This window comes from Echinops telfairi, unplaced genomic scaffold (genome assembly GCF_000313985.2).
Source record: "Echinops telfairi isolate 266 unplaced genomic scaffold, ASM31398v2 ScPeMD7_7458;HRSCAF=8496, whole genome shotgun sequence".
Classification (NCBI taxonomy): domain Eukaryota; kingdom Metazoa; phylum Chordata; class Mammalia; order Afrosoricida; family Tenrecidae; genus Echinops; species Echinops telfairi.
Genome location: NW_022111358.1, coordinates 50,696,568 through 50,708,482, shown reverse-complemented (window position 1 = coordinate 50,708,482; position 11,915 = coordinate 50,696,568). Strand labels below are relative to the sequence as shown.

The window sequence follows — 11,915 nt, the reverse complement described above, 5'->3', positions numbered from 1 at the left end:
GACTTCATCAAAGCACCAGGAACCTATCTTCCCCTCCCCTTGGGACTCCTGGTCCAACCTCTCATAAAGGCATCTTAAACCCCTGCACACTCACCCTCCCGGTACCCAACCCCTGCACACTGCATTCCCTTCCTGCCCTGCCTCCCTGTGTTAAGTCCTCCCACCTTCCAAAGGACACACCTCGCACCTGCACCTCGAAGTCCCCCAACACTAGACAGTATCTGGGTACTCACCCTTTTGCTGCTGTCCCCACCCCAAGGTGCCCTTCCCGGCTCTGGCTGCAACAGCCTCTCCCACTCAGCAGACCCAGCTCAGGAGGCCCAGACCTGGCTGCTGGTGGGGCCTACCCCACTGGTCCCCAATCAGGAGCCCTGTGTAGCCTCAGACCGGTAGTCCTCCCGTCACCTGTGTTTGCACAAGCTGTTCCCCCCCTGACCTTGGCAATTTCCACCCCTTCAACTCTGACCCAGGCTCATCATAGCACCATGGCTATATCTGCCGGCCCACTTGACTCCCCAGACACACACACACCCCCAGCCGGGGTGACCTTCGACCTCTGTTATAGCTGTTGTCGGGTGCCACTGAGCCCCTTCTCATACCAACCACAGAATGAAGCACCCTGGGATCTGCGTCATCCTCACAATTGTTCTTCTGTTTGAGTCCATTGTTGGAGCCACTGTGTCCCTCCATCTTGTCCAGGGCCTTCCTCTGGTTTTTGCTGCCCCTCCACTTCACCAGGGATGATGTCCTTCTCCAGGGACTGGTCTCTCCTGGCATGTCCAAAGCGAGTGAGGCAGAATCCCACCATCCTTGCCTCTAAAGAGCCTTCTGGCTGCCCTTCCAAGACTGTTTGTTCCTCCAGCAGTTTTGCACACAATCCAATAATTCAACAACATCGAGAAGAGTTGCGCATCATCACCACAATCAGTTTCAGAACATCTGTTTGCACTTTTGGCAGACCATGGTCCTTCCGATATTCTTCACTAATACCACAGTTCAACCCTGTTCCCTTATGAGTCACTGCAGGCGAACCTCTCAGGTTGAACACAGGTGAGCAAGGTAAGCACCCTTCTGTAGTGCATCCTTCAGACCTGGGTTCCAAGTTGCCCCCTGCTGATGGCACCACACCTGCCTCCTTTGTGTGGTTGCCGTCTGTCAGACCTTTGTACAGGTGATGCACCCACCAAACACACACAGACACGGGCACCTGCTCCTCTATGTCGGAAAAACCGGAAAGCCCGAGTGTGCCCTCAGCACATGGATGGCCTCCTGCCCCCACCCGCCACACTCTCTGTGGCCTCTGGAAACCTTGTTTGAGGGGTACTGAATTATCCTGGGTCTTTGGAGGCTTCCCGGTCACAAATGTCACCAGGCCACCCCCAGTGAACCCATGCTGTGGTCCCAGGAGAGTCACACCCCACGGAGCTAGTAAAGCCCAGTGCCCTTGCCCAGAGGCTTTCTAGTAGAGGGGGCAGGAGGGGCTACAAGCGTTACTTGGGGTGGGAGGGACTAAGTTTGCTGACTCATGGAGCTCAAGTTGAGCATCTTCTGGCTGAAGCCGCCTAGGGTGGAGTGGGGTGCCCTCTGGGCATTTATTAGCAGCCCTAAAAGAACTTTATAAAACTACAGAGCAGGGAAGAGGCTGGCGGTCAGGTTGTGCAGAGGCCATAAACCAGATACCTTCCCCGCTGTGAGCCTTGCTGAGAGAGGCTTTCTTGTTGCAGAATTGCAAGCTGAGCTTTTGAAACCCGGTGAAGTCCTCAGTAAGCCCTCTAATACAGAGTCTTGCCTGTGGGTTTGCGTGGCCTCAAATCCATCTGAGAAGTAGAGAAAGCATCCGGGGAGATTTCAGTTGGTGGCAGGATGGGTGGGAAGGTTGAAGGGCGGGGGGTGGGGGGGTGGACCCAGGTCTGATGTCAGCCTCTGAGCAGGGACATGGAATTTGATTTCCCCTCCCCCTTGGCCTAAATCAAATGCTACAGCAGGTAAAGTAGAAGGTCCAGGAAAAGAGGAAGACCCTGCGGGAGAGGGACTGATGTCATGCTGACGTGGCTACAAAGGCCTCCATCGTAACCACGGCGAGGATGCCGCAGGCCCAGGATGCATTTTGTTTTGTTGCACACACGGTTCCTGTGAGTCAGACGGACCAGGTGACACCATAACCAGGTGTCACATGGAATGGCCTGGAAACAGGAAAGAGAGTGGAGACCAGACCACAGGACTGTGACCCCGCCCAGGCCCCAAGCAGAGCCTTCTGAATCTCGGGCTCTGGCAGCTCCTGGCAGCATTCCCAGACTCGGAGCCCATCACTCTCAATCCTCTCAGGCTTGCCTCTTCCTCGAAGGACACCACTCATCAGATCAGGGACTGCCCTAATTCAATCTGCCTCTTAAGGACATCTGCTAAGACCCTAGCTCCAAACACAGTCACATTCTGAGGTTCCTGGAAGACATGAATCTGGGGATTCACTAACGCCCCCCACCCCCATACACACACCCCAACTTGCCCCTCTGAACCACCTCCCACTCCTGTCAGCTCAGACCTGCCCAGGCGGGCCTGGTGCACAGCAGGGCTCAGAGCTGACCCCTTGGGGACATTCTGAGGTCCATCGAGGCCCTGCACAGACCTGGGTATAAACAAACCCTGGTTCCACTGACAGGGACCCCGTCACTACTGTTCTGACGGGTTGAGCCACGTGTATTATAATCCATACTAACTTTTTAAAAAGCCCCTGGCTTTGGCCCACCTACCTAGGTCACCAGGTTCCTTCTCCCCGTGTGCCCCCACTCAGCCTCTCCCACGTCCCCCTGGAATTCCTAAGTGCCTGCCTCCTACTGACCGAGACCCCCTTTTGTGTCCAGCACACACTGGCCAGCTGTCCCCCACCCCCCCAGGCTGCTGAGGTCTGGGTCTGGCGGAAGCTTCTCTCCGCAGCTTCTGGTTGGCTTGCCTTCCGCTTCGATGTTGCTGCTGCGTGTCGCATCGCACGGAGCCCCACGCCCCACGCCCACTGTTTCTCCGCGGGGGATTCAGCGACCTGCTTCAAGTGGTGCACCACCATCCTCTCGTCTTTCCAACTCGCTCCTCCCCGTGAACATAAACTCACTGCCCTCTAAGCTCAGACCGAATCTTTAGGGTTTCGTGGCCTTCTTACCCCTTTTTCCGACTTGCTCCCCCCCAGCCTTGGATATAAACTCACTGCCCCCTAAGCTTCCGATCGGACCTTTCGAGCTGTGGTCAGTGTGCGCCTAAATTGAGCGTGGCGCTCACGGCAGACATTCCTGACTGGTTAAGCTAAACGATGGTTTGGTTTAAGGAAGACTCCAGGGGATATTTTTGGTTTAAGATTTGAAGATCATCTCGGGGCAATCATTCCGGGCATTCATCCAGCCTCCGTGGCTCCCCAGCATCTGGATTCCACGAGGCCCTGTTTTCTACAGGTGTCCCCCTCATTTTGAAAGTTCACCTAGTACTACTTTGCAGTTACAGAAAGACCTACCTTTGTACCCATTTTCACGGACTGAAAGCGCTCCCAAGGGGATCCGGCAGCTCTCCCTCCAGTCGCTCCATTTCCATCCAAAGAACACTACGCTCACTGCAGACTCCCGGCGTCCCTGGGACCCGGTAGAACTGCCCTGTGAGTTTCTGAGACTGTCACTGTTGCCAGGAATAGAAAGCCTCACCTGTATCCTGGAGCCAGAGAATAGACAGATCAATGGAAAGATGTGGCTTTCTACTCCTGTCAAGAGTGACAGCCTTGGGAAGCCACGGGGCTGTGATTCTGATGTTTGGGGTTGGAAGGGGATTTGAGGGTGGGCAGATTGACCACCTTGCTGCCCTCAGCTGAGGATGCCCTCAGAAGCTGGCTCCTCTCGGTACCCACGGCCAAGAGAAGACAAGAGCTCTGCGTCTGAGTCTCCGGCCTGCTCGGGATCTCCAGCTAGCAGCCACATTTCCTCCATTCCCCGATGTGCAGTTCCACACCGTCTGCCACCTTCCATCCCTCAGCACGAGAGCACAGGCCTCGCCTCTATATGTTGTTCTCATGTGGATAGAAAACGGACCCTGAAAAACAAGCAAACAGAAAGAAAGCAGATTCTGCTTGTTACAGGGCGCCGGGGGAGAGGTTGCCCAGGCGCCCGGCCCCGATAGCCATGCTTTGAAAAGCAGAAAATGGCAAATGTTGGAGGGGATGTGCCGAGATCAGAACGCTCCTACACGGCCGCCAGTGAGACTGTGAAAACCTGCAACCTCTGTGGAGAGGGCACCATGGCGGCCCCACGGGCAGCTGGAAATAGAAACACTGTAGACCCGGCGATCGTGCTGCGTGGCACGTGCCCTACAGAAACGAGGGACACGGCAGGATCTCGGGACCCCACGTTCACCGCATCACAGTTCACTGTGCATAAAGATGGAAACAGCCTAACACCCAGCCGGGGGAGGAGGGGTAAAGGAACACTAGTACGTGAGGGTGCACAGAGAGTGACCATGAAACTGCCAAACACCTGGGTGGCTGTCGGAGGAACCAGCCTCCGGGCGGTGGAAGGGCCCGAAGACACAGAGCAGACGTGCAGCGATGACCCAGGAAGGTGACAGTAAGGTCATGGAGGATGAGAAAGATAAGCGAGGAAAATAAAGGCGTCAGACTCATTTTATGGCGGATGCTCACCTCAGCTCCTCTTGGTGGATCACACGGAACTGGGAGAAGAGACATTTATGTAGCCATGAGACATGCATACTTGGTGCGTCACAGAGTAGATGGTATCTACATTAAGGCCTCTGAGCTCACAGGTGAGCATACCTAATACCTGCCTTGGGGGAAGGTGTGAGGTGGGGTTGGGAAGAGAGAAAAAGATGTCTGCTTCTACAGGGAGAGAGAACCCACCATGTGCCCACTTTAAGGCAGCATAGCTGTTAGGGGAGAATCTGTGGGAATAATATTTAAAGCAGGATAGCGTACTAGGATTTTGCCTCTAACTGACCAAAGTGGAGGCTTTCCTACTGTGGAATCCCAGCTCTCCAGATCCCTCTATTGTAAGTTAGGGACTATAGTCCTCATCATCCTCCCCTCAGTGTGAGCTTCCCACAGGTGAGGTTATGCTGAGTGACGTGAGTCTCTCACCAAAGGGCAAATGCTGACTGAGACCATGTATGGGGTGGGGGTGGGGGATAAGAAAAGGTTTTTCATACCCGAAGAAACAAAATTTAATTGCTAGCAGGGGTGGGAGAGTAAGTGGGGTGGGGTGGGGTAGTAATAGACTAGACCAGGGGTCCTCAAACTCTCTAAACAGGGGCCAGTTCACTGTCCCTCAGACCGTCGGAGAGCTGGGCTATAGTTTAAAAAAAACTATGAACAAATTCCTGTGCATCCTGCACATATCTTATTTTGAAGTAAAAAAACAAACGGGGCAAAAACACCCGGCGGGCCGGAAAAATGTCCTCGGTGGGCCACATGTGGCCCCCGGGCCGTAGTTTGAGGACCCCTGGACTAGAGGGTCAATAGGTGTCAACTTGGGTGGAGACTAACACACTATCTCAAAAGAAAGATTTGGGAAAAAAAGGTCATCGCCCTGATGCAATTAAATGAAACCTCCTGAGGGGTGTGGCCTGCATCCTATATAAGGAGTCGGTGGAAGGCTTGCTTTTTGCTCAGGGTCCTGCGCTTGGTCATCGGCCTGCGGTTCTTTAGGGTTCACCCACCAGCCTGCCGATCCTGGGCCATCATCGGCCTGCCCTCTGGCCGGGTGACTTGGATTCATCTGCAGCTTCTAGCCTGGGGAGACTCACAGACTCACGTGCCTGCTTCTACAACAGTGTAAGTAAGCCCTTTTCTTGATATAAAATATCTATCATCTATCAATACACACACACACACACATCACTGGTTTTGCTTCTCTGGGAACCCACCCTAACACATCTGGTACCAGACTGCGATGATTCTAGAGAAACACAATTGTAAGGATACGTTTTCTAAATTGACTGTTAAGTGTGATTAAGCCTCAAGTCTTCAAGAACCGCTAAGTCGGCCTGCCGCTATTAGTCAAGTGGGCTGGTTAACCCCGGGCAATGAGGTGGCAATGTTAATGAGCAAAATGCCACCACCGTAGATGAGCTGCGGGCCCTGAGGCAAAGACTGCTGTGTGTTCCCAGGGAGCAGCCTCCCCACCCACCATTGCTTCTAGACCTGTAACTAGACTCCAGTCGCAGCCAGTTCCAAAGGTGCAGTGGGCATGGCGGCCCGGGAAGAGGTATGCTGCACTCCTGTAAAACTACTGGGCTTTCCTGTTGTGGAAGAACAGAAACCTGGCAGGCAGGTGTGGAACGGGTACGAAGGGTGTGGTGATGTGGGAGACGCACAGGCTGGGCCGGCTGCATCTGTGGTTAGTCACTCCTGTCCAGCTAGAGAGGCCAGGAGGGGACGTGACCTTTGGTTCGGGGGCCTTTGCTGAAGCGTGGGTTTCACGACGGCCCACAATCAGCCTCGTGGACGCATCAGGTCTACCTCGTACCCTGCAAAAGGCAGTCCCTGGAGGGTGAGGGAACTTGTCATGCTCTGGTGGGGTGATCAGGATGGAGCCTGGATGCGCCTTGTCCGTGGAGACAGCTGTGATGACAGTGGGAGCCCGGGTGGCACAGTGGAGACGCTTTGGGCAGCGACTACAAGGTCACCAGGGTCGGCATGGACTCGATGGCCGTGAGTCAGTGTGTTCCTATTTTACAGAAGTCAGATTGGACGGTGGGAATGGCCCTCATTAAGATATCTGGGGAAAAAAAGAAGAAGACATCTGATTGCAATGGGTTGGATTGGGTTCCTGGGGGGGAAGGGCCTAGTCGCATGCACCATTCAGTGGACAGAGGCCAGGGGGTCGTGGTTACCATGATGGTCAGCAGAGTCCTGGTCACGAGACAATCTGACTCATCTGGACTGAGTGTATTGGCGACTTTGACAGGTGCTCCCTAGGAGTGAGGCGGCTCCCAGGCACTTTGATCTGTCTCTGAGCTTCTGGAAAGAGCACAGCACAGAGTGTAGACTGACCAAGGGCTGTAGGACTAGGCCCAGGCTCTCAGCCCCACAGAGGCATGGATCATGTCCAGGCCCAGCCTGTCCACAAAACTCTTCCGGAAAATACCAAGTGTCACTGGTCCAGGGACTTCTCACAGCAGGGTGTGTGGGAAGCAGGGTCCTTGGTGGCTCACAGAAACACATCGTGCTGCACGCCGCCTTCAGGTGCTGCCATGGCCCTCAGCCCTAGGCCTCAAACACCCCCGCCTCCCACGGGACCAGCTGGACCTGAGGTCCCCGCCTCATTCACCGCCCCCGGCAGACTCTCAGGGGCAGGTCCTCTCTGGCCTCTAGGGATGCCGGGAGTCTGAGCAGCTGGATAACATCGAGTTTGGGTTTGTTTTGTGCCCCCTTCCCACCACCCCCACATACATCCCTGCCACACATATACATACCAGATGGCAGGTAGCACACAGTAGGAGCTTTATATACTTGACGAATCAGTGCTGTTGTCCCCTGGGGAATACCCCACACACACACACACACACACACACCACACCAGTCCAGTACATGTCTGCGCCAGGCCTCCCTGCTCCCACACAGGTTAGAGAAATCATATCCCTTATCCTGTTAAATCAGTGTTTCCCAAAGTGGGTGACACTCTGCCCACCCCACCCCACCCCACCTCAGGCGGGGGCGCGGTGCTGGACGATAGAAGAAAAAAGGAAACAAAACTCACTGCCAAGGAGTCCATGTCAGCTGTCCACTCACAGCAACCCTAGGCTAGAACTGCCCTGCGGGTCTCTGAGGTCCGGAACTCTCTCTGGGAGTAGAGGGGTGGGGCGGGGGCTGCACAGGCAGACCCCCAGACTGTCCTGGAGCCAGGCTAGGACATAACAGTTCCCATTGCCAGGGCGGCGCTATGTATTTTTTTTCCCCTGAAGTGTGTGGTAGGCCAAAAAAGCCTGGGGACCTGTTTGTTAAAAAGGCCCAAGCTTTAGGTTAGCCCCCCACACACCGGGGTGACCAGGGCCCTGGCTGTGGCTGTGCCCAGTCTCAGTCTCCCGGTTACTCACGCCGCAGTCCAATCCAGCGAGCCGGCCAGAGGGTCACACAGCAAATCCTGGTTCTGCTGTCTCACCTGCTCTTGTGTCTCCAGGGTCGGGGAGGAGCAAAGCCTGGTGGGGGCCATGTGGTCCTGGCCCCCCAGCAGCCGCCTGACAGCTGTCCCAGTCTCTGCTTTGAATTAGAAGTGGCGTGGCCCTTTAAGAACTCCCCCCCAATGCACACACTCCTCGCTGGCCCCTTTGAAGTCCTGGGGCTAGAGGCATCCCAGTGGCAGATCTGAGGGCTGGCAGCCACCTCCCCCAGCCACGTGCAGATCACAGGGTGGAGGGGGGCAAGCTCAGGTCACATGGCCTTCGGGCCCTCCCCTGTGGCAGTCAGAGCAGGGGGGTGGGACTGGCAGGCTGTGAGAGATGGGGACCAGCCGGGGACTGGGACAGGGACTGTGGCCTGCAGCTCATTAGGGCTTGAGGAGCTGAGAGGAGCCCATGACCCCTCAGCTGAGCAGGAGCTCCCCTCACCCCTCAGCCTTCAGCCAAGCCTGTCTCTCATATGAGCCTGTTAGGCTAGGCCACTCGGGGCCACAAGCAACAGTATCCTGCCACAGAGGCCACATGGCCCTGGGAGACCAGGCTGGCCGCTGCTGAATAACTGCTGGGGTTCCAGGCCCCTGGGGCCAGGGGCTGGAGTCGGAGGTCCACCACGTGGGGAGATAAGGGGACACTCAGACGCAGGACTCTGGGCTTGGGGCACTCAGCACCCTGAGGGTGCTGAGGGGCTCCAGCACCCTGAGCTTGGAGAGCTGGGACAGGGCAGGGGGCCTTTCCCTCCAGGCCAGGAGGATGGGTGTCCTGAGAGCTGCAGGCTAAGCCCCAGGTGAGCCCCGGTCATCCTCACAAGAGTGCTGGAGTCCCCAGATGAGGGAGTGGGGCCAGGGACCCCCACTCTGCACTGACCCACAGCGCATAGCCCCCCTAAGCTGGAGCCAAGCTCTTAGCTCTAAGGAAAGGAGCACCCCCCGAGGATACCCCCATAGGGAACAAGACACTGGAGAGAGGGGTGGGTGCCAACTTACTGCCTACTTGGACCCCGGAGGCCAGCAGTCAAGGCATGGGACCCACAGGTGGCTGTGTGGGGCGGGCCGCTGAGGCCAGCCGGCTGCATCTGGGCCCCAGACAGCCCAGCTGGCTGCAGCTGGAATGGAGCAGCCCTGGCTGATGCTGGGCAGCACTGGGTCTTCGGGGATCCCAGAAGGCAGTTTGTATGCAGAGGGGGACAGTCCATCCTGCCAAGTGTTGTGGCCAGGTTACCAGCCAGGTGCCCGCCCCCCCCCCATGTTTTCCTCCCCCTCCTCCAGGTCTACCCCCAGGGCCAGAACCTGCCCAGATACAGACTCAACTCTAATGTCCATGCACCTCCTCTGAGTCTCATTCCCAGCGGAGCAGGCTATTTCCTCCATGGGGGTGGGGACAATGGGCTGGCCTTGGGGCTGGGATACCCCTCCTGGAAGGCAAGCTGGCTCCACATCTGTGCTTTCCCTGGCTCCCTTGCAGCTAGGCTCGGCCAGGAGCACCTGCTGCAGACATAGATGGGGGGCAAGGAAAGCTGAGGGCACCCACCCTGGCTGCAAACACAGCAGCAGCTGCAGCTCTGGGGACCCCATGGACTGTATTGGTCCCAGGGGTCAGTGCTGTAGAGAGGGGGACAAGATCCAACAAGAACCCACGTCTCTGCCATTAAGTCAGATCAAAGCCAGGGGCCTTCAGGGATTGGACTATGCACTCGAGGTGCCTGCCTCTGACCAGTTCAAGCAGGGCTGTGAGCTGACCATCGACAGAGGGACAGCAGGCCAGGTTCCCTGGGCACAGCTGGACACCAACCCTGGCTCTGCTGATGTCTCCTGTCCACTGTCAACAGAGTTGGGCCTGCTGTGAGAATCAGGGTTCTGCCTGCCTTCCCCTTGGCTGAGGGTCCCAGTCAAGGCTTGGGACTGTACACCCCTACCCCCAACTCCCATCTTTCCTAGAAATCCCCCAGACTCCCTGAGTTGGGGTCAGGAGGGTCATGGGGGAGCAGGGAGCAGTGACAGCCTGTCTGGGCCTAGTTGACACACTGATGAGAGTGCCCAGGATCCTTGGGGACCCTGTCCCCCTGCTTGGGGCTGCAGCGCCATCCTGGAGAGCTGAGAAGATTTGGAGAACAGGGAAGTTCTGGGGAAGGGCTGCAGCCTCACTTGTCGAATAAACCCAAACAGGAACTCCGCTGGGTTCAGCGTGCAGGTCAAGCGCCAGCCTGCGATGCGATGCGCCATCCCTCTGCCCTGGAATTCTGCTGCCCGCGGGCTACCCACAGCGCCGCACCTAGCTGAGTGCTTTCAAACGCAAGGCGGCAGCTAATGGGACCGCGAGAAACAAGACGTAATGGGGAGGTCAGGGGCTGGCCCAGATCGCTCGCCAGGAAGTGGCTCCAAGCCAGCCGGCGGGAAACTCCACCCCTTGGCGCCTGCCCGGAGCAGCGGTCTCTGAGCCGGCGGCAGCCCTGGGACAACCTCCGTCCCTGGAGTAGGGAGGAGTGTTGGAGATCAGAGTTTCCCGGTACTTAGGAAGAAAGGCCTGGCGAATTGTTCCCAGGCAGCCCTCGGAGCACAGTCCAGTCCCGACACACGCAGGGTGTCTGAGTCAAATGTACCCCAGGGAAAGTGGCGGACACCAGGGGCAGAGTTTCGCTCAATGTCAAGTTGCCCTAGAACATTCTAACAGGTGGTCCGCTTGCATGCAGGAGCTAAGAACACTGGGTGAGGGGTGGTGGTGGGTGGCAGTGGTGGTGGAGGCATGAGGAAACCGACTATGCCCCTGGTGCCTGCCTCTGGCCAGCGCCAAGCAGGGCTTTGAGCTGACCAACAACGGAGGGCTAGCAAGCCGGTTCTTAGCGCTCACGTCCACTGTCAGCAGAGCAGGCCTGCAGTCTGAGGCTCCCAGGTCAGACCCACTCTGGACACCTAACCTGGTGAGGGGAGTCCTTCCCAGGGCACCCTTAGAGCTGCTGGGTCTCTCCCAGGTGCTGCCAGGGCCTGGGCAGAGTGGCCTGGTGTTTGTGGGGAGGGAAATGTGAGGACTCCCTCCCTCTAGCTCATTCAGTCTCCAGCCTTGGGGCTGGGGAGAAAGGTGGCCCAGGTCACTGCCTCCGTGGTCTCGGAAACCAGGTAGAGCTCCTGACTGCTATCGTCCTACAACCCACAGTGTTGCAGGTGTGGGCGGAGCCAGTTCACAAAAAGCCTGTGTACCGCTGATGGTCCAGGAAGGGCTCCAAAAACCCTGCCCCCACCCCACCCTGCTCCAAGGGCAAGGCCAGTTCTTGTCCCTGCAATGGGGGGTGCCGTCCCCCTCTGAAGTGAAGGCACGTAAATTAGGGAAGGTCCCGTGTGGTGGAGTAGGGCATCTTGCCAGCAAAGGAATTGCGCGCTTCTTTCCTGCCCCCCTCCCCCTCCCCCAAGATGGGGTATAAGTCCCCTGAGCGCACTACTACGTCCCCCACGTGGGTTTCTGAGGAAGAATCCACGCTGTCCCCAGTGACCCCAGCCCAGGGTGGGGACAGCAGGCGCCCGGAGGCTAGGTGATGAGCAGAAAGCTCAGCAGTCCTAAGACGTGACAGAGCCCAGACCAAGCGGTTCTTGGGGGTCTGACGCAACATACAAGTCGGTGGCCGGACGAACTCGGCAAGCTGCGGCTCCCTCCTCCTCTGCCCACCCCGGAGCGGACCAAGGAGACTCCCCCGCGGCGCCAGCCTGGGCGCCCGGTCGCTGCCGCAGGTCGCGAAGGGCGCTGGGGCTCGCACCGCACCTGTCCGC

General features: G+C 57.4%; 2 protein-coding genes across 3 annotated transcripts in view; one reads left to right on the top strand and one right to left on the bottom strand.

The window, feature by feature from the left end:
* ASPSCR1 (ASPSCR1 tether for SLC2A4, UBX domain containing) overlaps window positions 1-8,816 on the bottom strand; it is a 26,872-nt gene extending 18,056 nt beyond the window's left edge. The window contains exons 1-3 of one of the 2 annotated variants that reach the window (XM_045299933.1): window positions 6,877-7,054; window positions 6,510-6,761; window positions 3,500-4,065 (exon numbers count right to left, since the gene is read on the bottom strand). In XM_045299933.1, coding sequence (XP_045155868.1) covers window positions 3,500-3,511 — 12 coding nt within the window. In that variant the 5' untranslated portion in view covers window positions 3,512-4,065; window positions 6,510-6,761; window positions 6,877-7,054. Of the gene's footprint in view, window positions 1-3,499; window positions 4,066-6,509; window positions 6,762-6,876; window positions 7,055-8,079 lie in introns of those variants that run through there. The other variant, XM_045299934.1, reaches the window with a different exon arrangement.
* NOTUM (notum, palmitoleoyl-protein carboxylesterase) overlaps window positions 6,231-11,915 on the top strand; it is a 12,088-nt gene continuing 6,403 nt past the window's right edge. The window contains exon 1 of the mRNA XM_004709092.4: window positions 6,231-6,248. Within this exon, the coding sequence (XP_004709149.2) occupies window positions 6,231-6,248 (18 nt within the window). The remainder of the gene's footprint in view (window positions 6,249-11,915) is intronic.